Source organism: Cololabis saira, chromosome 12 (assembly GCF_033807715.1).
Source record: "Cololabis saira isolate AMF1-May2022 chromosome 12, fColSai1.1, whole genome shotgun sequence".
NCBI lineage: Eukaryota > Metazoa > Chordata > Actinopteri > Beloniformes > Belonidae > Cololabis > Cololabis saira.
This window is the reverse complement of record NC_084598.1, coordinates 24,855,411-24,879,908: the sequence shown is the minus strand read 5'-3', so window position 1 is coordinate 24,879,908 and position 24,498 is coordinate 24,855,411. Positions and strand designations below refer to the sequence as shown.

The following is a 24,498-nucleotide window of genomic DNA, read 5'->3' as shown; positions in this document are numbered from 1 at the left end:
AACCCTGCTGGCTTATGCACTTTTGAGTTCTTTGCTCTGTTCTCTTTCCTCCTCCTCTTTCTTTTTTTTATTTTTTTGTCTTGAGCCTTCACCTTGGATTTCCTCTCATTATCCCTCTCTGCAAGTATGAGCCAATTTGCCCCAAGTCGTGGAAAGTTTCTGTAACTTTATGTGCATTAAGTGTGCGTGCTTGTGAAAAGTCAGCAAAGGTTGCTGGTAAGCGAGGGGCCACAGAGTGTACTACACCTCTGACATGATGACAGATGAAGATAAAGTGGCTACTATTAAAACTGTGAGCCGTATGTTTTTAGGCAGACCTTTGTGAGCATGTGCAAGACGGAAAGCGAGCAATGGCAAGAAAGAAGGGTTGGGTCCTGTGAAGGCGAGGGAGGGCACACAGGCCCAGGGCAGTTCTATGAGAACAAGATGGGGGTCCGTATTTTTGGCTGAACAACTATGAGATCTGTGTTTTTTTTGCCCCCCCCCTCCTTACCGATAAAACGGGTAGCACAGAATGTCATGACAATGCAGACAGAGGGAGAAAGAGAGACTTTTTTTGAAAGATGGCCAAGGCCGATAGCTCTCTGAAAAGTAGCTCTGTTAGGCCTTCGGTGGGACCAGCATGTGAACAGAGGCAAACATGGCTGCTCACAATAAAAGGAGAAGGGGGTGGTTCTCTCACAAGTCATGCCTCACCATTTCCTGCAGACCTCCTTAGTGGTACAACAGGTATACTGTGAGAGAGGGGCAGATGAATGGTTGCATGTCTTGTAACAGCACAACACCCGTAAACCCTGAAGCTGCTTTTGAACAGTTGATGGACATAATTGAAAATAATAAAAGCAATAACTGAAACACTTTTTTGATTAAAAAGGAACTGCAGCTGTGGTGAAGAAGAGGAAGGAGTGTTTTGTAGGACATATTACAAAAAAAAAAGAGCGCAACCAACTCAAACGTGAAGGTTTTACTGAATAACTAAATAACAATAGTATTTTTAATTTTTAATAGCTTTTATTTTAATGAAAAAGATAGAAAGTATTTAGATTTTTGAGTGTGTGTGTTCTGTGTAACCTGAATCTGGCTTTAGTGGAAGAGGCACCCTGGACTGCATAGTGTTCAGTGTCTCTATCATCGCCAGCAATCTGTTTCAGCATGTTCACACACTGCACACATGCCCACATCAGAAATGCAAAAAGCTTTGCATTCCTTTCAAAATCACCCCTCTGTGTTCAGCGCAAGGGCTTCTCTTTATTACCTCGCACAGCGGCGCGTTGTTGACGGTTTGCCTGGGACCTGAATGACTGTATACAGAGGAAGTGGCAACAATGTGTTGTATACGTCTTATCTGTAATTGGCATCAGAGTGTCAGACAGTAGTAAAGCCTGATTTTCCTGGGCTCTAGCCCACGTGTCACTATAAGCAGATTGGGTGCAGCTTACTAAGCGTGCCTGTCTTTTCTTAGGATGAAGGCAAGAGAGAATCAGCAAGGAATAACTGCTAAGAAGGTTTGGATGAGTGTTAAATCTGTGTTAATTACTGAAATTACACATAATTGAAAGCAGCAGCCGACGCAAAATGATCAGTGAGTTGGAAGCCAGTGAAAACAAAGTAGATCTTAAACCAAGAATAAATACACAGTACTTTGTCAACTAAAACAAATGGGGGGTTGATGAAATAGAGAGTATTTGCAGAAATGAAGGGGGAGAAAAAAAAAGAATTTAGGAGAGTGATGGAGAGACTTGTGAGCCAGAAAGTCGGGGAGAGAAGGAGGGAGGGCAGGATAAGTTTGGGGGGAAAGTTAGTGGCCCTGTGGGGGTTTCTTCTAGAGTTCAACCTCTCTGGCCGGAGAAGGAAGGGGAGGAAGGAGGGGAGGGATGGGGAGGTAGGGACAGGCAGCTTAGGTCAGCAGCAGTATGGAATATGTGTAGATTAGATTTTTCAACTCGCTCTGCAAACCCTCTGTAGCCCTGCAACATTTGTAATGTGCAGAAGTGGCTGCCAATAAGTGCATAACCTCTGAACTTAGTTAGTAGTCTGAATTCCAGGCTTTAACACAATAAAAAGAAATGTCAAAAACCTCGGGGAATCAGATAGGCTCCATAAATTCCCCAAAACAGAGGCGTTTCAAGAGTGAGCACATGATACAATAAATTACTACTGTTGCAGCTCGCCGGTCGAGGGAGCAGCTCTGGCAAACAGACACCTATGTTGCATTAGAACACTGGAGCACTCGGGGATTAGCCCGTTTTTGATTTCCAGTATGCATGAGAGTAACAGTGATGGGGGAGAAAAAAAAAGACAGGAAGGAGACAAAAGACGAGTGTGAGAAGAATGCATGTGGATCATAAAAATGTGACTCCAGGCAGTGATGATTTAATCTGAAATGCATCCATGGACCAGGGTATTTTTTGAATTATTGCGTAAATGGGCCGAAAGGTAGAGAGGGAATTGTTAGAAACACTCTCTTCTTGGTGTCACAAAGCTTTCTTTTATGACTTTGACAGCTGCATGAAGAAACACATAAAAAAGAAAAAAAAAACAACTTACAATGTTGTTTACTGTTCGATTCAACAAAGAACCATTACGCATGTGTCACTTTGTGCAATCGTGTGCAAGTGTGACTTTCAGCCCACATTTCTGTTTGTCTGCACGTGTATGCATGTGCCAGCTTAGGAAAATAAAGCAGATGTCTCAACTGGGAGAGTAGTTTTTATGTTTGTAAAGTGCAATGAAAATCATTTTAATGTGGACAGAAATGTGAAAGCGTGGTGGCTTTCATGAGACAGGAAAAAGAGTTAAGTGTTAGACAGGGGGAGGAGGGGGAGGAGGGGGAGGAGGGGGGTGAGGGCACTGTGTGTTTATGGGGAGCATAGCCAGCAGCACAGATTGACAGGAAATAGTGTCTTTTTTTTTCCCCCTGCTGGGCCGTACCACTCGTACTGATGTGGCGGGGGGTGGGAGATGAATGTGCAGAGCTCAGAGACTCCAGTGATTCTATTATCATATATCTCCTATTGTATCGGGCTGTTTGCGTTCACCCGGCCAGAGTCTCTCCGTCTGCTGAGCAACAGTTAGGACCAATGACAAGCTTTTTTATTAACCCCAAGCCACCTATTGATTTCCCCTGATTTACAGTCACAGTGAGGCCACTGTTGTTTTTGTTTTTGTTTTCCTTATTGGATTGTTTTGTCCACAAGCACAACATCCACTTTTTCTTTTCTTTTTTTTTTATTAAAGTGAAATGGTGGAAGTTTTATCATGTAAATCCTAATGAACCACATTGTTTAACATTGAGGTGTCAAGATGGCTTTTAAATAGATAAAAATCATTACCTGTACTACCTCCCGTCATCTGCACCCCCTTTGTGTCTCTTTGCAACGCGTTTGCAGATATAAATCACGAACAAGGTCAAGTGAACCTGTGAGGAGTGTGTCCAGCACATGGTGTGTTTGTATATTGGGGGCATTTGTCTGTGTAAATGCACTGCAGGGATTGAGTCAGGCAGCCCTCATTTATCACTGTTAAAGCACTTCCAGGGAGAAAGACAGAAAGTACTGCCCATCCTCTGTTCCCCTCCAGCCGACGGCGAGAAGGGAGGGATTTTTACCCTGGCATCTGGTTTCTGGGTTCAACCACGGCACAATGTTCTGCCTCTCCCCGTCTCTGGCTCTCTTTCTGACACACACATACACACCCGGCCAGAGGCTGGGCTTTAATATGGTTATGATTAGAGATGGGGGCTTAGAGGAGGGAGGGGAAGGGGACTCATATTTACTGCAAATATCTGGGGGAGGTGCAGTGTAGAGACAGACAGGGACCAGATCTGAATGGGAGATGGTGGGATGGAGGGGGGGTGTGTGTGTGTGTGTTTGCATTTCGAGCTGACATGCTGCAGATGAAAGAAATGTAGATGAAATCAAATGGGGAAAAACACAAAAAGAATGTGAATAAAGTTTTTTTTCCTCTAAGCAGATCAGTTCTTCCTCCAGAGCAAGCTCTGCTGGACAGCCCCTCCCCTCCCTCCGTCCCTCCGTCCACCCCCCTCTCCCTCCAACTGAGTTCCTCTCTTCATCCCGCCCTCTCTGTGTGTCTCTCCACCCCCTCTCAGAGCGTCATGCTTCGGCAGTTGGTTCGCTCCCCTGTGTCTGGGCTCCAGCGAAAGCTCTGAGAGGCTGTTATTCAGGTCTGTTACAGCAGACGGGGAGCAGCTCACCCAAGGGTAGGGGGAGAAAGTAGAGGAGGCAGAGTCACGCTCAGCTCAGCTCAGCCCAGCCAGGCAGGAACCAGATCTGCATTCCAGCTTAGACGGAAAGAGGGAAACTCAGCATCAGCAGGAAAGCACGGCTCGGAGACTGACAGTGAGAGATAAGTGCAGGGAGGGGAAGGGAAGGTAGCAAATCCAGATAGTGGTGGTGGCTGAGTGTTGTTGTCACTGCCTCAGAGAGTGACGTGAGCGGTGCACGCAGGCCGGGACACAGGTAGGACTGAGCAGTCGTAGTGTTTTGCGCTGAGGGTGGGGGGGTACCATGTTCGACTGTATGGAGGCTCTGGGAATGGGCCCCCGCCAGCTCTATGATGTCACCAGTCGTGGTGCATGCATGCTGCGGAAGGCGAGCCCCTTCTTTGCGGGCTTGGACCCCTTCGCCTGGACGAGTAGTGCCAGTGTTCAGTGTAAGTGACATCCTGTTTGATTTCTTGTGTGACACAACCATGTCTTTCTGTGTCTCTCTCTCCCTCTTGCTTGCAAACACACACACACACACACACACACACCCTCTCTCCCTCTCTCTCTCTCTTTTTTTTTTTTATTGTTGCTTGCTTGTTTGCCCCTCAGGGCTCGGCCAAGGGGCTGCTTTCAGGGGCTACAGGGCAGCACAGGAAAGGCTTGGGACAGTCAGTCTCTTTTCCTCTTTCCTCACAGCCAGCTTGATCTGCCTGGCCATCTGAAAGAAGCTCGGACATGCTATTCACTGCTTATCATTCATGTGTTTGGATGTGCCTGTGCTTTCCTGCCCTGCGTGTGTCTATGTTTGACTTGTGAGACTGCAGCCATGGACTCAAGTTTCAGTGACAATGTGAGCCACATGGGGTTTGACCTTGCCATGTTGGGAAAGTGTTTTGTAAGTGACAGGAAGAGAAAACACTCAGTTTGGTTGATATTCTGCTCATAGTGTGGGTTTCATAATAAAGTGTGGTTTAAAATGACACATGCATGTATACTATAGGTTTTAATAGCTTCCTGCAGTCTTTGTAGCTCAGATTTGTATATTCCATTAATACCAAATGGATAATGATATTCCTCTACAGCAAAACAGCCATGAATTAATAAATAGATTAATTATTTATTGAATATATGAGTTAAAGAGCAGGAGTGCATAGTTTAAAAAAAGCTGAGGCATATTCCAGGTGGCTTCCTCAAAAGCTTGCTCTTCTAATCCCCTTGCGTCTTCATTCCCTTTCTCCACCTTTTGAGTTCAGACAAGCTCCCAACAACAATTGGGGTCCATTTACATACACTTTGAGGGGGCTGCTGCTTCCATGTGAAGAGTATGTGACAGTGGAAAAGGGATGTGTGTTTGTGCTTCTGGGGAGCTGGAAGGCAATGGTGGGGAAGGTGTGGAGGGAGCCAAGGCAGATATGAGAGTGGAAAAACAATCAAGAGTCTTAGAGGAGCTGGAGCAATCAGATAAGCTTTTTTTTCCAAGATGTTTTCTTGTTTTTGGGAAACCCTTGAAGGTGGTTGTGACTTTTTTTTTTGTATTCTTCTTCTTAGCTCATCCAGCTTCTTTTTGTTCCCTGTTACTGGCTCATGGGGGGAGTCATCTGTCTTCATTAATCGTGAAGACACCAGCATTTCAGTGGCCGTCATGCACACTGGCTGAGCTTTAATGAAGACAGATGCCCTGTCAGTGGAGGCTGAGGCCAGAGGGGAATCCAGCCTGCCCAGCCTGCTCTGCTTAGCTAGGGGAGCCCTGATGATAACAAGATGAGATTTGTTTATTTAATCACTCAGGCCTCTATGGCCTTTCCTTTTAACCTATTCACACACACACACAAACACACACGCACACACGCACACACACACATATGCACATTTAAAAAAAAAGAAAAAAAAAATCAGGCCTCCAGATTCCGGAGGCCTTTTTTTCCTCATTTCTCTGTTCCTCAAACATTGTAGATATGAGAGAAGTGCTGAAGAGTCGCCCTAGGGGTATGAGAGCTAACTGTAGCAGTGGAGAGCAAAGTGGAGGCCTGGGTCCTGTTTCAAACTCTCTGTGCCCAGTAACCTTTGTAGACAAGGCCCCGCTCCTGCACAAGGAGCCATAATGCCTCTCTTCGCTGAAGCAGTTGCCCCTCATTGTCCTCATCAGTGAAGCTGATGAATTGATCTTTGAGTCTGATATCTCATTAAGCTGGGCCAGCTGCACGACAGAGGAACCAGCTTGGCTCCTAATGCCACACTCTCAGAAGCATGCACTCTGCACACCAAATTAACTCAAGCGTTTGTAATGCGTCACCTGGTCCTTCCACGATGCTTCTGATCTGTCACTGTGGCGAAATACTTTCTTGTCTTATTTCTTTAGCTGGAATGAGCTCAGTTATTTTGCAGCTCGAGACACAGTTGAAAAATCTCAACAGTACTTATTTGATAACGTGCAGAATCCAATAAAAATGCTGTGTTCCTCTAAATCTTCCAGCAGATGAGTATACTTTATTGTCTTGGCTGTAAATCTGCTGCGCTGATAAGTGTCACTGCTCTTGGCAGTTCGCCAGAGACAATCAACGGACTTAAAAGTGTGTGGTCAGTTTTCCTGTTGTTTTGTTCAGTAGTGGGAGACCTCAATGTCAGAGGTTAGTCAGGGGCTACGGCCTGGCCAATGTCAGATCTACTGCATGTGTGGCGGCCTTGTCAGCCTACTTAAAAGGGGACCCTTTCAACCAGCTTGGCTTGTGTAATGCTCTTAAGTGCCTTATGCCACAGAGCTGGTACTACATCTGAGCTGCCCCACGCATAAGGACATAAGGATAATGGACACTGATTTAGTCATACGTCAATGAGAACTGAATTAGTCAACTGCTAGGAAAGCCATCTGAGTGAGCCTACATACACCAATCCTCTCTCTGTCAATGTTCATTTGTGTAGAAGAATGAGGCAATTACGCTTAGTAGTTCCGCTGGGTAAAAAAAAAAAAAAAAGGGGAGGGGGCTCTTCTGACCGAAATATAATCGTAACTTGATTTTCTTCATCGCAGTTTGGATACTCACTGTGATGCCTGTAAGCATGTGAGAGCCTGGGCAATAATGGATTGTTGTTGCAATCTATCTGCTGTCTCAAATACACTTCCAAAGGCACACACGCCTCTTTGTTTTCTCTTAATCTGCTGTTCAGGGGTGAATTGAAGAGCTAATTGAAATGGGGGTATAGATCTCGGCAGCAGTGGCAGGGAAATAAGGGCTTCTTGTGACCGCTGGCGCATTCTGGCCCCCGATCATTTTCTCCCTGATAGAAGTGCGCAGTTATTTCATTATAATTACAAAAGATTCAATTAAAAGATTAGAATGCCTGTGGGGGCAGGACTTGGAGCAGATAGTGGTATCTTAGGAGGAGGCGTGTATTACGTTGTGTGAGAGATTTAGTGTAATATGGTTACAATTGTGAGAAGAAATTATCCCCGTTGTCATATATATGTACATAAATCTTGCTGATCCCTTCAAGATAATGTCAAAACAATGTGCTGAAGTTATAACGCTCGAGGCCGCCGAAGGCCACTGAGCCGTAATTGATACAGCAGTGGGAAACACCATCTCTTTTCTCCGTAAACGGTTGTGGCAGTCCAGCTAAACAAGCAGTTTGAGATATAAAGTTCATTAAAAGTTACATTTTCAAAGCAAAAAATCTAATCTTTTACAGGGATCTTAACTTCCAGGTGTAGTGGCATTATATCTACATCTGCTGCAGAAAACTGTAGCGTTCTAAACAGTTTAGTTGATATGCTACTACCACATACAACCCACTGTTTAGCAGTATTAACGACAGCTGCAAAGCTCACTGGGCAGTGATAAATGATTATGACATATATTATTACAATAATGATTATATTATAGCGACATACTTGTTATGTCACATTGACTATGACATTATGATATGGAAAATATTTTTATAGCATGAGTGATTTTTATGATCTGCTCATGTGGAGGTATCACACCATCTTGTTCACAGATCTGTCTCATCGCCACAGTTACAGCCAAGCACCTTTAATGGGCAGCGCGGCCTATAAATAAACAGACTCAATCCCAGCAGTTTGCAAAAGTTTTTTTTTTTCCCCCCCCTTACAAGTTTCTTTTAGCACGGGGTTTGTCTTTTGTATAGCAAGTAAAATGGCAAACAGTGCGTGCGTGTGTGGAGTGTATGTGCGAACTCCTGCATGCCAACGGCTGCGGTTTTAATGTTTCTGTTTGGCTGCTGCTGGACACCCAGACTGCCGTGTCAAATCCAGAGACAGACAATGTGCCAGGCTGGATTCCTCAGGCCTGTGCTGGAATCCAGCTCTGTCCTGATAGCAGTTTATAGCCCCTCTGCAGCGTCAGTCACACTGCTGTAAATAAAACTCATTAACCACCTTGTGGAGGCACCGCGGATGCGCCGTTTGTGTCGTCCCGTCCGCCGTTGGCCGGTTTTGCTTTCCAGCAGGATTTCAAGGGAGTGCTGACTTTAAAATGCTACAAGAAATATTAGCGGACTCCAACATGACATAACTGACTGTTATGAGGCCAACAGTTTATATCAGTGCGTGAACTGGATTTGAGCATAAAATGTGGAATTTTGTAGGCTCTCGCACAATAGTTTTCTGGTCTCAGAGGTATTGTGGCTGCCCACTCCAACACCCATGTCTGGCTGCTGCCATTGTAACTGTTTACTGAGAACAGCTCTCTGGCTGCCAAGCACCTTTTCCCTCGAACAAAGGCGTGGGCAAATTGGCAGGCTGTGTGTGAATGTGTGTGGGCTATTCTGATTTTTGCACCTGAGGGTTCTTACTTCACTGGTGAGCACATGATGTGCCCTCACGTGTATGCAAGTTTATGAACTATACATATATATACTGTATATATATATATATATATGTATATATATATATATATATATATATATATATATATATATATATATATATATATATATATATATATATGTATATGTGTGTGTGTGTGTATGTATATGTAAGCATGTGTACACCAGCTCAGAGCCATGTGCAAGTTGAATGTTAAGAGAGCAGTTCTGTCATCAGTGTGTTATTGACTGACGGCTCCACTCGAGTGCTGGTGGGGGCCCACTGTTATGAAGAGCAGAGGCCTCGGACGGCGAGGCTAGCACCGCTAACCCAGACGGGCCCTGCCGTCCCACGTCTGTGCATGTGTGAGCGGATTGTGTTTACGCAGCCGACAACGTTTGGCAGGGAGCAGTGAGCGGCTGCTGTAGTACAGCTATTATCCGAGCTCAGGGGTGGAGAGTGATGGAGGAGATGCGGAGGGCCAGGAAGGAGGGGAGGGAGACTCACTGGTGTTGTTTTTCCTTTAGCATTAGTCAAATTCTGTCAGTGTGCATGGCTGCAACTGCCATGACCACCTCTCTTGCAGTGGTGCATCGGTTCATTTGTATACACTTGCATTAGTTCATTTGTTTGCGTGTCTGCATGTCCATTTCTGTGTTTTGGCTGTGCGATCTGTGAGCAGGAACAGGTGTGTGTAAGCAGACATGCCTGTAATTGTGCACCCAGCTGACAGTTTGGGGAACGATGAATGTCGGTGGAAAATTTAACAGATGCTTTTTTTTTGTGCATCTGTGGGTGTTTCTGTTTGCGTGTGCACTCGCAGCCAGGTTGCTGTGAGAAATAATGTTGGATGTGTTCACATCTGAGAAATTTACTGGTAACTAATGAGATTTCTCTCCAGCCGGCTGTCATATATTTAGAATCACAAATCAAATTGTATTTCATATGACTTTGCACATGCATCCAACTTTTATGAATAGTCGAGTGTACAGCTGTGGAATCTGACTTATTTCTTTTAGTTTCTGTGTCTGTTTTAGCCAGATTTTTGATTTATTTTTATTCGACAAAAGGAAGTACCGTTTCAGTAATGAACTTTCTTTTGATTCTGCTGCTTTTACTCAGTCTTGCATCCCCAGTGCTGCATTTTGGACATTATTGCCTGCCAAATCCCTTTTTATAAATCTGGCCAAGTTTGCTGTGAAACACAGAAATTAACTGACCTGAAGTTGCTATTTTATTTATTTAATTGTTTCTCCTTTTGTAGAAATCAGCTCATTGTAGAAACCCAACAATTACAAGGTTACGCAACGTCAACACACTCAAATGAGCTCTTGCTGTGCATATTTTACTCTTAATCTGACTCAAGAAATGCATTATCACTCACACACATGACACACACTCACGAGCAGCCATGCACTAACGCAGAAAAAAAAGAAAGAAAAAAAAAGAGCACATGCTCTGTGCCGGCTCCAAACAACCAGATAATGTCTCCAGTGTAGCATGACCTGTGGCTGATCGAGAGCTGACTTCAGCTGTCCTGTGATCAGACTCGTATTTATCAGCTTCTCTCTAATTTTCTGCATTTATTCAGCTCCTCTGCTTCATGAACAGACAGAAAACACAACCAGACAGTCAGACAGGAAGGAGTGCAGAAGATGAATCATGGGCTTGCTGAGGTGCTCTTTGTGTTGTTTAGGGCACACATCTGTGGACTAACTGATCATGCTGCTCTGTGACATTTTCCCTCGAAGTAAGGGATTGTCGTCAAAATGCGTTTCCCCTATAAGTTAATCTTACATCTACGCACAATTTCCCAGAAGGAAGTGAATCATTGCATGGCTTAAATCTAAGCATATTGTCAGCACACTGAGCGCCTCCACCCAGACACACAGTTGGGCAACCTGTTGGCGGTTGGTTGCCAAGCAAGAGTGAGAAACCCTGAAATGCATCATTGCTCATTTCAGTTACTCTGAAGTTTCTCAGAACAACGTCTGAATGCGATACGACGTCAAACATGTGTGCCAGTTCAAGGGGATTGCCAGTGTTTCATGTAAATGATAAGTCACTGTCTTACCGATCTCCCAGTTTTGGGTCATACATTTTCTTCAGAGGCTTTTATCACTTCTGTATTTGAGTGATACATGTCAATTCTGTGTCTGATTAAAAAATCTGAAGACTTTGTACAAATAGTTTCTTGATATTAGTCAGTCTGGTGAAAGAAGACAGAAAGAGGAAGCTTGTGGGTAACTGCCGTGGCACACTCATTTTTATGTTGGGTGGAAATGAACTGCCTACTGCTACTTGTGGGCGAGTTTGTTCCCTCTGGTAGGAGAGCTAGTGTTTGCTTGCTTTGGTCTGTGGTGTTTCCCTGAAGTGCTGGAGTGAATACTACTGTTGTTGTTTACATTATCCTCCTTTCCCCTCACTTCCTCTGACAGAGCGAGGCTGCAGCCACTGCTGGGCTACTTCTACTTTTGAAGGTTTCTATTGTTGTGGGGAGGAAGCAATAGCAATTGAACGAGCGCTAGCAGCCTTTGCCAGAGACAGACAGGTGAGAGCCAGGCTACAGATGGTGAGAGGAAGTCTGGGAAGACGAGAAACAACCCAAGGATCAAAGACTCAGGGTTTCCCTCGATGACTGTTCCCTCCTCTCTTCTCTCCTCACCTCGCCTGACTGCCTGCCTGCCTCCGCTCTCTGTCTGCTTCCTCGCCTGCCCGTGCATTGTCCTGTCTTCCCGACATGATCAATGGCCCAGACCTGTGCCAGGTCGCCAGGTTTGAGTTCACTCTTCAGTCACTGGAGGTGAGCTGTGTTCCTCTCTGTCTTCTGGTGGGCAGATGAACAGTCAGCTGGAGCTCACCACAGGGACGAGAGGGCGTATTTCTTCCGCAGATATGCACTTGACTGCCTGCTTTTTCCTGCCCTGGTCGTAAATGGCCTTTTTTATTGAAATTGTATTTCCTTGAATTTTCCCAGTCTTTTTAAGACCTCCTTCCTAAGGTTCTTGTACAAGGACATGTGAAGGAAACTTTATTCGCCGGGTTCAGAGGGGACAGGCAGCTTGTCCATTTGAAGCCAACTTGTGTTTCTTGAGTTGATGGGCCAGTGTGCTGAAAAAAAATAAGGGAGGGGGGGGATGGCCGCCAAATGTTGGCTTGGCTGACTCCATCAAGAAAATATCAAAAGGCCCTTTATGAGGTGCTGTAAAGAAGAAAGGGTGTTTTGAGAGCACCAGCAGACTGCAGGGGTAATTCCACTTTTAAAAATGTGCCTTGAGGATTCATGCTTAACCCACCTGCTGCCTCCACTGCTCTGCTCCTGCTCTGCTTATGCACTTTTTGGGAGGACAATGCGTGTGTGAGTGTTAGCAGGACTTTGTGGGCCATGTCACGTTACCTCATTCTCCAGAAGTCCAGAGTTTTTGTTTTTAGCGCCTTTGGTGGCCGTGAGGAGATGCCAAAAAACGTGTTGGGTTCCTCTTCAGACGGGGCACTGTGGATGATCCAGAGTGGGCTCGTCTGAATCTCTCACTTACACGACTTTCTTCTGGTTATGACGGAAGGGTGTAAATTCCTCGAAGAGTGTTGGTGTCCTCTCTGTTTTTTCATCGGCCTCATTTCAAAGGACACTTTAATGTGGCCTCTTTACAGGCGTATGCGGGAGCCCAGGTAATGAGCTTTCTGACAGCTGTTGAAAGGCGCCGCTACCTCTCATCCCCTTTAATGAGAACATCGCTGTCCTTGTCAAATTACTTCAGAATTCCTCCCGTCTTTTTCCCTGTTTTTACTTCTCACTCTTTTTTTTTTTTTTTCCCCCAGCTGTAGACATATGAAACTTGGTGGACTTTTGCCTTGCGTGTGTCCAGGTGACTCAACTGTGTCTAACAGAGCTTGAACACATTATGTGGCCTCTGGCAAATGAGAGCACATTGAGCAAGGTGTAGCAGCATGGATAGATACAAACATGTGTACAAAGTCAGAGATCCTCCGGAAAGACTGGTACCGAAAAGAGGAAGGAAACGAGCATGTTGTGTGGGGCCTTGTAGCAGAAGACTCAGAGTGATGGCAGGAAGACGTGGGCAGAGAAACTTAGAGAATGAGTGTGACATGCACTGGCACCACTGACAAGGGTGTGGTACTTTCTTTTCCTCTTTTATAAAGGCCACTTCTTCACAGAAACCATACAGTGCACTGATGGTCACTCAGTGAGTACCCTCTCTACCACAACGTAGAGAGTCGAGGGCGCTTCCAAAGATCCCACCAAGTGCGCCAGCAGCTCTCCTAGCCCACTGTTTGCCATCCTCTCCCCAATCTGCCGTCCGTCTGCCACTAGTGTCTGCCCACTACCCAGCTCTCTTTTTCACAGTGAATCCTACTGTGCCCGTCTCTCTCAAAATGCCTCGAAATCTGACCATCTTATTGCTCGGCGTATGTTTCATAGACTTTTTAATGAAGTTATACATCCTGGCAAGACATTTTTTTCACAATCTAACTTGATGAACCTTCTCTTAAAAGTCATAAAGTGTGGTTGGAAACTTTTACTAGATTTTTTTCCCTTTTTTTATAATGAAATCTGATCGTCTGTAAGAAAAACAAACAAAAAAGACATTTCAAGCCACTTGTGTACAAAGCTCAGCCACACACGAAGCTGAACACGCACAAATCCCTTTTGTGCTCCTCGCTCATGTAATTACACTGTCCTCAGACAGCCTTCAAACAGCCTTTGCATTTTTTTCTCCCCAGCCATGACAAGGCTTTGGGATCAGTGTCCCACTGCAGATTCAATCACACCACCAAGTCACGTAGACAAAATCTGCAGGCCTATTGTGAAACATGTTACATTGCCAGAATGTCATATGCTGCTCAGTTAAAAGAAATGTGTTGCAACACAAAACAGGAGCTGCATAGTCATGCCTTTGCTCACATACATTACAAACACTCCTCTTTCCAGCTGGGTGAACAGCAGGCAGCTTTAGCGTTGCCAGAAAGTCCCATGTTTTTCTCCATTTACCTCTTACTATTCTCTGTTTCGCTTCTTTCATATCTGTTGATCCCAGTGGCATGCCGATTGGCTCGGATGACTTGACCTAGAATTTAATGCAATTGACCTATTTGAAGTCACCTTCAGCTAAACAGCTATTTCTGTCATGTGCAGTTACATTTTACATCTAATGAGGCTGTGTGGAGTGACGTACTACACATCCCGCTCAGGCAAAAGGATTTAATGTTAGTAGGGCAGATTGTTCTCCGTGTGTGTGTGTGTTAGTGTGTGTGTTAGTGTGTGTGTGTGTGAGTGACCAGAGGATAAGATCTGGTCACTGCAGCTGGCCCGTTTGTTCACAGACTTCACTCCAACAAGGGATTAGGGAGTAAACTGATACTTAGCAGGAAGCAAACAGTGGCCACTGATAACTGATAACTATCCCTTCTTTTTGCCTATCTCATCCTCGTCTCCTCCCCCAACAACAGCAGCCGACCACCTATGCCCGTGCTCTCATCTCATCTGTCCGTCATCGGCTCCCAGGCCTCGGCCAGCGGATTGTCATGCAAATGATGCCCCGGGCCTCGGAGCTCTGATAAGGAGGGCCTCTCATTTCACAGGGTTTTGTTTTCTAAACAGCGATGTGCTGAGTTGAAGAGACAGGGTAAAGGAGATCAGGGTGGTAGCCTGAAAGGGCCTTCCCTCTCTGGCGCCCTGGGGTAAGTGGCGCTGGCGATGTGGACGGAGCTGGCTGAATGAGGCTCAGTCTGGCAGCCGGGTTCAGGAGTCGTGTTCTCTGGCAGGAGCCAGGTTCACTGTGTTGACGGAGCCTGATGTATTTTCTCTATCACTGCCGTCTTTGAGTTTTCTCCAGGATGGACTTTTTCTGTCTTGGGTTCCCTTTCGAAATCTATTTAGACAGAGTCAGTCAGTGTTCGTTACTTGACGCCACATATGGTTTGTCCTTTTCTAATGGGTTGTCAGCGCTTGGTCTGGAGCCTCATTTGCTGATGTTATTATTGCATAAACAGTGGTTCATGGCACGTTCAGAGGGTTTCTGCTCTCCCACTGACCCTGCTGCTTTGTTACATTCTGGCCAAGGATATATGAGAACTGCTGTAGAAACATTTAGTGGGCGTAAACTTCAGGTTTTAGATTGATTTGCACATTTGGCTTTGAGATTGCTCTAAAAAACTAATGGAAAACATATTTGCCTCCAGCAAAGTGAGGCTTTCAAAGCAGGAATTCGAATGTGGATCCTGAAAAGTCAAATATAAAAATACATATGAAAAACAGATGCTATAGCAGCTGGCAATAAAGGGAGAATGTCTTAACATATTTCTGCTATCTTCATTAAACAAGTTGTAATAAGCTAATCACAGCAGCTGTCACAAAAGTGGCGCTGATGGTAAACTTGGTCTTGAACAAGACCTGCCCTTAGCAGCAACTGTGTCTAAGCTCCCCTCCCCACTTCCCCTTTCTCTGTTTTTTACCAGATTCTTCTTTTTACGCCTCTTTCTTTCTTTTTGAAGTCTCTGTCTCTTGTAAAAACCCAAGCTGGTGGTTCCTGCCGGAGCTTTGGGTGGGAGAAAAAGGAGAAGGGGGATTGTAGGTTAAGTTTAGGCAAGCCCTTTGCGCTTTCCATTGAAGATGCTGGGGGGGAGGTCGGCGCAGTAAAAGTTAGGATTTTAGAGCCTCTCTGTTTTTAATTTTATGATTGGCTTTTTTTTTAACAGGCTGGGAGATACAGCTGGTGGTGTGAATAGCTGCCCAAGGTGACCGAGTCCCAATAAAGTGCCGGCCAGCCGGGCTGGGGCCTCCAGTCCGGCCATGGGACTGCCTTTATAGGCTGCGTTACGAGCTTAGGCCTCTGTTAAAACCTAGCAGGGCTGCACTGAGGAATTTAGGGCCAGGAAACAGGAGAAAAATGGGGTTTGTGTGTCAGGGGGTGGTGGGATGCAAGGTTGGGGGTTGAATTTAGTAGGTGACCAGGGGTGAAAGTGTTTGTGTGGATGTGTGTGTGTGTGTGTGTGTGTGTGTGTGTGTGTGTGTGTGTGTGTTTATGTGGGTTGGCTAGAGGGAGGGAGGGAGGCATATGTGTGACTTTGTGTTTGAGCTGGCTAGAATGTGTGACGAAAGTTTGGTCCTGTATGTGTGCAGCAGCTTAAGTTTCTCTGGGGAACCTAGGAATCCACACAGTGCACAAGCTCAAAAGAGCCGATAAAGGATCCCCTCCAGAATATAAGCAAGTCTAATGTAACATAGCGACTTAATGACATGAGGACATGCTGGTGTCACAACTACATTCCAGTTTGAAAGGTAGAAGTGGAGCCTAACACCAGTTTTGCGAGCCCACGTGATTGTCAAGTGCCTACTCTGCTACACAAGCGTTTGTCAGTGTGAGGAATGAGGAGGAGCCAGCTCCTGGCTTTTGTTGTCAGTATCTTATTATAATACCTATTCTTATCAGGGAACCTGTCTGTCAGTGACACTCTTGCTTACTGCCCTTTTGTATGCACTGTCAGGTATTCCTTACTCCATCGTTTCACTCATTGTACAGAGATGAACCAATATCTACGCATGTTTGAAGTTGTGCCTTACGAGGTGGGGACTACCGCCAGGAAACTTTTGCCTGAATTTCATATATCTCTTTCCGGCCTCTACCTTCTTTACATTTTTTTCCACAGAGAGACAAGTTAAAGCAAATTTGTTACTTGGCACAACTGTACTTAGAGTCCACGTTGGAAGAGGGAGAGGAACATCTGTTAGCTGTCATATCGTGTCTGAATGCAGTTAGACACACTCAACCATGCATATCTGTTGCATGAAGTAACTTGCCACATTTGCAGACCTACCAGTCTCTATAGGACAATGATTACTGACAAATTTTACGCACTCACGTGCTTTAATTTTTTTTTTTTGTCCCTTTCCACAGCGGTGGAGACCCAGAGCACCAGCTCAGAGGAGATGGTACCCAGTTCTCCGTCTCCACCTCCCCCACCTCGTGTCTACAAGCCCTGCTTTGTGTGCCAGGACAAGTCCTCGGGGTACCACTACGGGGTCAGCTCTTGTGAGGGCTGCAAGGTGAGAAGAACCTGCCACAGCATTTTTTTTTATCTTTGCTTGGCTTTGCTTGTTGATTTATCACACACATCCATACAATTGCTATTTTTATGGCTAGTTAAGAAGGGAAGAGCCTTGTGGACAATCTTTGCAAAGTTAAATGTCACATCCTGTATTTGATAACTCAACTACACATTCTCTTTCTCTTGCCCTCTCCCCTTTTGTTTCTTGCTTCCTGATGCTTCAGGGTTTCTTCCGTCGTAGTATCCAGAAGAACATGGTGTACACCTGCCACAGAGACAAGAACTGCCAGATTAACAAGGTCACACGCAACCGGTGCCAGTACTGCAGGCTGCAGAAGTGCTTTGAGGTCGGCATGTCAAAGGAAGGTGAGACCTCCAGGACTGGAGATATTAAGAGACCCAGGGATAAAACGGATAGATATATATCCCCTCACATCCGCACTTAAAACTGAGTTAACACATGCACACAGACACACATGCACACACAAGGCTGCAGACTTGAAGTTCATTAACTGATCTCTTAATATTCAGTCAGACTAGGAAACTGCACCAGGGAGACAAAAGCAGACGAAGAGTCCACCAGGGGTGGTGATAAGGGCGAGGCTGGGCCCTGTACCAATCATATGACTAATAGCTTTACAAAATGAATCTGACTTCCTGTTTCACTGCAAAACCTCACCCTTCTGGCCAGCAACAGACAGTGCTTTCATTCATGAAGACAGCACAGGAGAAAACAAGATTTAGAGTTATGGCAAAGATAATTGCAGCAGGATTCAGGTTGCTGGCAGAATCAAAGACCCCAGTTTTCTGCCATCTTTATTTCATCCTTTCATGAAAATGGTTATGTGTACCATCAGTGTCGGTGTCTTTTCCTCCGCAGAGCCCCGTAGGACATGCGTGTGGGTGTTATGTTTGTGTGGGATGTGTGTTAAAACCGGGATCACATTGTGCTTCTGCTATTACTGGATATCCTGAGAGGAAGGAAAGTATGGGAGGTGGAGGAGGGAGAGGAGACAGAGCAGGAGAGAGTGGCCTTACTGGTGTGTGTCGAGGTGGAGATGGATCAAGAAGGAAACAAGTGAATGATAAGAGGGAGATATACAGTTGGTGTCAATGTAAACACTGTTAAGAGAAGCTTCTATTGTTTTATATTGTTGTTTCCACTAGTGGGCAACATACTGACTGTGCAGTGGTGACGGACACTGAACATGTAGAGGATATCGTCACGGACAATATTTGTATTTTTTACTGATCTTTGAAATTACACGATGAAGGGATTTTGTGCAAAGTAAAGCTGATTATTTTCTAACTGCCACGTCTGTATTGTCGCTTTTCCTCCATGTAGCGGTGCGTAATGACAGAAACAAGAAAAAGAAGGATGTGAAGGAGGAGGTGGTTCTTCCTGAGAGCTATGAGCTAAGTGGAGAGCTTGAAGAGTTGGTCAATAAAGTCAGCAAAGCTCACCAAGAAACCTTCCCGTCACTTTTGCAGCTTGGAAAATATACCACAGTAAGTCACACACGCAAACCCATACCATACGCCTGATGATAACTCACAGAGCGTGTAGCAACATTTTCCAAGCCATGCCGTCACTGAGGGCTCCAAAATTGCATGCAAAGACATGATTTCATGATAGCTTTCCCAACATAGCGGTGGCTTAACTTATTCAGTTCTCTATTAAGCCATCTGTGTAGCTTCTGAATGATTGATGTAACATGTAAATTGATTTTTTTCTTTCTTTTTTCATTTGATTGATGACAAATGTAAATGCGCTGTGAGGTTCTGACGCACAGCAGTGTTTGCCCTGATGCGAAAGGAGAAGTGCCCATACTCTGGTGCTAAACTGTGTTTTTTTTTTTTTTTTTCAGAACTCTAGCTCGGACCACCGCGTTCAGCTGGATCTGGGGTTATGGGACAAGTTCAGTGAGCTCTCCACCAAATGCATCATCAAGATTGTGGAATTTGCCAAGCGGCTGCCGGGATTCACTACCCTCACCATCGCTGACCAAATCACACTGCTGAAGTCAGCCTGCCTGGACATACTGGTAAGATACACTCACACACACACACACACACACACACACACACACACACACACACACACACACACACACACACACACACACACACACACACACACACACACACACACCCCTCCCTCCCTCAGATAAATGCATGGATTTATATTGTTTATGCCATGAGATTATACTGACATCTGGTGGAGATAAGGGGCAGTGCAGGGATTCCTTCCTAGGTGAAACAAACACACTGAGCAGATGTAGAAACATCACCTGTACCACTTCTGGATCATATTTTGCTGAATACTAATGCAGTTTATTGATCTTGTTGTGTTTGTAGATGCTGAGAATCTGCACACGCTACACCCCAGAACAGGACACTATGACCTTCTCAGATGGACTGACTCTGAACAGAACTCAGATGCACAATGCTGGCTTTGGACCGCTTACAGACCTCGTGTTTGCCTTTGCTGGCCAGCTTTTACCGCTGGAGATGGACGACACAGAAACCGGTCTCCTCAGCGCTATCTGCCTCATTTGTGGAGGTACTGCAGCTAGTTCTGATTCTGTCGGTTGTAACGAGGAAGTGGCTTTTGTTAATCTGTATTCCTGCAAACGTGTCACAGCAGTGCCAGTTTGTGTGTCAGATAAACGTATTAAGAGGACAATGTACCTACCTTTTAATGTCAAATAAGTTTTTAGCAGGACAGAAAATGGGTAATAAGGAACGTAAAGAGAATTTTCTGCATTCTTTACATCTCTCATCAGACCGTATGGATCTAGAGGAGCCTGAGAAAGTGGATAAGCTGCAGGAGCCTCTACTTGAGGCGCTTAAGATCTATGCCCGTCGCCGCCGCCCCAACAAACCGCACATGTTCCCGCGCATGCTGATGAAGATCACAGACCTTAGAGGCATCAGTACAAAGGGTTGGTATTTAGTAAAAGTTGTAAGAATCATTCTAAATCTTTGCTACTTTTCCCACCAATGTATTCCCGTTCATGCGTGGGTACTCTACTAGCTGCTGTCTTATGACGTCTTCATTTGTATTATCACAGTCTTGTAATCACATGTTCTCTGTCTCCAGGTGCAGAGAGAGCCATCACCCTGAAGATGGAGATCCCAGGGCCGATGCCTCCTTTAATCAGGGAGATGCTGGAGAATCCAGACGCCTTTGAGGATCAGACAGAGAGCAACGAGAGCCCCACGCCTCCGCCGCCATCAGCGCCACCAGCACCACCACCGGTGGTCGTGAAGCAGGAGGCTGAGGACGAGGACGACAGCTGGGGCACGGAGAACGGCAGTGAGCCGTCGCCGGAAGAGGAGGACGAAGATGACGACGACGACGGGGGAGAGGAGGATCGAGACAGGGGCTCGGACAGTGAGGGGGAGCCCTGGGGTGTTTTGGATAACTTAGACGGGCCGAGGAAAGGCCTCGTCGGGAGGGCACAGTGAACAGAGCATTTCTCGCGCAGATACACTCATGCACATACAGAATCTACACACAAACACTCACACATACCGTAGATTTACAGGCATACAGCACAACTTCCCCTTAACAAATACTGGCCTTCCTATCGTCTTTCCATTCTCCATACTGCACATCACTGTGTCCTCCTCAGCCGAGCACAGCAGAGCCTTAAGTGTACAGACACTTCTAACTCAGGCCACATGGTCCATGACTAGTGAACTGCAGGAAAAATAAAGTCAAGGAGAGGTGGCAGTAAACTTTATGAACTCCTAATATAGCCACGTGGGAAGTTAACGCGACTAAAAGAACATAACCTCTTTCGAGGTAAATATTTCTTTCCTTTTCCCACTATTGTTGTTTATGCTTAAATAGGGGAATAGTCAAACCAGACACCAGAACGGAGCAGTGGATTCCAGTGGATTACAACGAGCACATTACAACAAGATTACAGGGCAAAACCAAATTGAGTATGCTAATCGTTTATGTGGTTATTGCTTTGAATATTTCTTTTTGAGTTTATGAATAAGTCCTTACATATCTATGTACCATTATATTTTGTTTGTTGTTTTTTTTCTAATGTGTTATTCTGGTTTCATATATGAATCCTTTAGTTTTTCTTTGAGGAGCTTTCCTGAGAAAATATTCAGAAGGAAAGATGGGTAATTAGAACTGGCTGGGTCTTCCTTATCAGCTACATATGCTTAGCTCGGGCTTCTTTGAGCACTTTGGCTCACTTTGGATGTCAATGATAATCAACCCAGAGGTCTATTATTACTTTGCAGTGGCTTAATCCGTTTCTGTTATCAGGGAATTGGCATTATCCTATTTTGATGTAGATGCAGCCAACACATGCTGTCAATGCAGGAAGTATCTTTGTGCCAAAGTTATAAAAAGACATGGATGGAGCATAGATTAGCTTACTGTCGGGGACTCTGGTGATGACCAGGGAGGCGTCACAACAAAGCGCTGCCTCTTGCGTGCACTAATAACATGCCCCAGTCTCATGCGCAGTGCAAGCCTACAGCGAACACATACAGTCTTTCTCCTTTATTGTCAGTGCTAGCAGACGTGCTGACCCCTTCCAGAGTGCTTGGATGGAGATTTACGTTCTTCCAATAAGAAGGTACACCCTCTTTCAACTCCAAGGTTAGGGTTAACACACCCTGAATCCTGCACATCAGCAAACTGCCAAAACTTGGGCTTTTATAGAGGTAGAAACACCTGCCCACGATCAGTTTTATGAAGTGTTTTTGATCAGCAGCACCTGGCTGTTACACTCTTAATTCCTATGGAAGTAAAAAAGGGTGTACTTAGTTTTTTACACATTGCGTATGAATTTTTGCTTATTTTTTGTTACATAAACAATGACACAATGTAATATGTTACAAGATGTGAATTTGAGGTTGTATTTACTTAATTTGAAGATCTGGTAAGGACCAGATTTTGTCCTGATACATAAAATCTTAGCTGAAAGAGGGTGTTCCTTCTTATTCAGGGGATTGCAGATTTGACGGTATAGGTAGCACTTTCGCGGTCCTCTGTTCAAATAAGTCTCATCTTATCCTTCAAGAGCAGCGCTACCGTCAGCGAACGTTTGTTCCCGTTAAAATGCTCACAGCATTACCATAATGAATACAATCGATCATAAAGCACGCGCGGATTATGTCAATACATGGTACACATCGTCAACACAAACACAAACACCCACACACAAAAGCATCACGTGCAGCAACACAATGATTAAAGGCATATGCAAGCCGAAAGCAGGAATTCTTGTGGAAGACATTTTGGAATCAGACTTTTCAGACTCAGGGCTCTCTGTAAGGACCAAACTAGCTGCTTCCTAGGCACGCTAGAAACAGGCAATATTTATGTGTGTATTCTTGACTACGTGCGGATTCTCAATCTCCCCCCCCTCCCCCACCCTTCCCTCCTGTGTACATAAGAGGCGACAAGTTTGAAAAAGAAAAACAGCACGGATGCCAGATGACTTTCTAGAGGGGGATTGAAGTGTCATCTTTAACCGTCACTGCCCCGCCGCCTGCGCTCATGCTGGCATCCACGCACCAAACTACCTTCTCATCCCTAAAGCCATTATCTCATCTTGTATTCTCGTGTATGTTTTTACTTCTCTTGGGGGGGGAAAGCAGAGGATTGTGTTCTCATGTATCACTTCTTTATTGCCAAAATGTCACAGCGAGCAATCGGCTGAAAAATGTGCAGCTGACATACAAGTTGTTTTTTGTTTTCTCTCTCAAAGCAATATGAACATTCTCTCTCTCTCTGTAGCAGTGAGACTTGTTTTCTGAACGTGGGCAAGTCTCCTCATTGTGTGCGTGTGTGTGCGTGTGAGTGTGCGTGCGTGTGTGTGTGAATGCTTGAACATGTTTTCAGTTGTTGGGTGGATGTCCTTAGCATGGTGCTGTTGCACAGAAACTCTGGTGTGACGACCTCATCCTTCCTTTCTCTGCTGGGCTGTCATGATGTTAGTGACGGTATTGCTGGCAGAACATTGAGATTATATTGTCTGTTTTTATTTTGTTTTTTTTTTGTTTTTTTTTCTTCAATATGGCAAACATGTTGCTGATCCTCTGTTTATGTCAACTCTTGTCATACAAAGAAAAGCCATATAAACAGTAAGAGGCACAATAAACTACTTTTGTGAGAGTACTGGCCTTTTTAAAAAAAAAATTATTATTCTCCGCATCTTGTTCTTATTACAGGAAATGTGATTTTTACTCACGAGTGTGACATTAGGCTCTAAGCAGTCGTTGCTTAGATGCACCAGTAGAGGGAGATGTTGCACCGTGAGCAGAACCGGTGCTTCCTGCAGCAGAACATCCTCCGCATGGAGGAGAGGATCAGCAGCATCTGTTGGGTCACACAGAGTCATAAATTACCGGCTCCTGCTGAACAAGGACATCAGATAAGGTTTGCTCTTAAGATTTGTTCAATGTGCTTTTAGAAGATGGCGTCCTGAATAAAATAGCACCATGAAGAAGAAGAAAAAGTCCCACAGGGTAAAACAGTTAAGATCTATTTGATGTTTTAGAAAGTGTGCTTGAGAAGGATGCAACTAAAATACCTAGACAGCAATTGAAAGAAAAGAAAAAAAAAGTGTATATATATATATATATATATATATATATATATATATATATATATATATATATATATATATATATATATATATATATATATAGTCAATACACTAAAAGAGCTGAAACAATTGTGAAACAAGGTGATTGAAAACGTCATTGCTTCATATGTTTCATAACTTAAAGGATCAATCAGAAAGACAGACTTGCTAATGAATATTGGATTGAGAGTTGCAGCTGTATGTGCATCAGGCCAGATAAAAGTGATACTTTCAGTCAGTAAATAGTCCAGCACGCACTCTGATTAAGCTTGATTTGTGCAATAATTGAGATCACAGAGGAGAATCTATTTACATCCAAAACTTGAAAAACAATGAAGCAAAATGGATGAAAAGGATGCTAAGATTTCACTCTACTCACATTCACATTTAATGTCAATCAACTGAAGGCTATTGTGTATATACTACACTGAAATCAAGTAAATGAATAAAAATAAAAGCCAGCGATGTCCTGTAAAATTTTTCAAGTTGGTCTTGTAAATGTCAACAAAATAATGCCTATACTGTTTTTATCACAGCCACTGACATTATCATCCTTATCTTCATTGAACAGAAATCCTCTTAATGAAGGGTTGCTGATTGTAAACATATCTATTTTTCAGGGTACCGGTGTGGGATCCTTATTTCTCATCCTGATTTTATTAATAGAGAGTCAAAGAGAATCAGAAGAGAGTGATAAACAGAGATGAGATTCTATCAATTATACGATTGCTTTAATTAACTATCATTAAAGGCAG

At 44.5% G+C, this 24,498-nt stretch overlaps 1 protein-coding gene across 4 annotated transcripts in view; it reads left to right on the top strand.

The window, feature by feature from the left end:
* Nucleotides 1–23,271, top strand: part of rarga (retinoic acid receptor gamma a) — a 42,577-nt gene extending 19,306 nt beyond the window's left edge. For 3 of the 4 annotated variants that reach the window (XM_061736114.1, XM_061736112.1, XM_061736113.1), the window contains 7 exons: nucleotides 16,967–17,115; nucleotides 17,342–17,483; nucleotides 18,463–18,626; nucleotides 18,986–19,162; nucleotides 19,476–19,680; nucleotides 19,904–20,062; nucleotides 20,221–23,271. In XM_061736114.1, the coding sequence (XP_061592098.1) occupies nucleotides 16,967–17,115; nucleotides 17,342–17,483; nucleotides 18,463–18,626; nucleotides 18,986–19,162; nucleotides 19,476–19,680; nucleotides 19,904–20,062; nucleotides 20,221–20,588 (1,364 nt within the window). In that variant the 3' untranslated portion in view covers nucleotides 20,589–23,271. Of the gene's footprint in view, nucleotides 1–4,147; nucleotides 4,672–16,966; nucleotides 17,116–17,341; nucleotides 17,484–18,462; nucleotides 18,627–18,985; nucleotides 19,163–19,475; nucleotides 19,681–19,903; nucleotides 20,063–20,220 lie in introns of those variants that run through there. The other variant, XM_061736115.1, reaches the window with a different exon arrangement.
* Nucleotides 23,272–24,498: the final 1,227 nt, after the last annotated feature.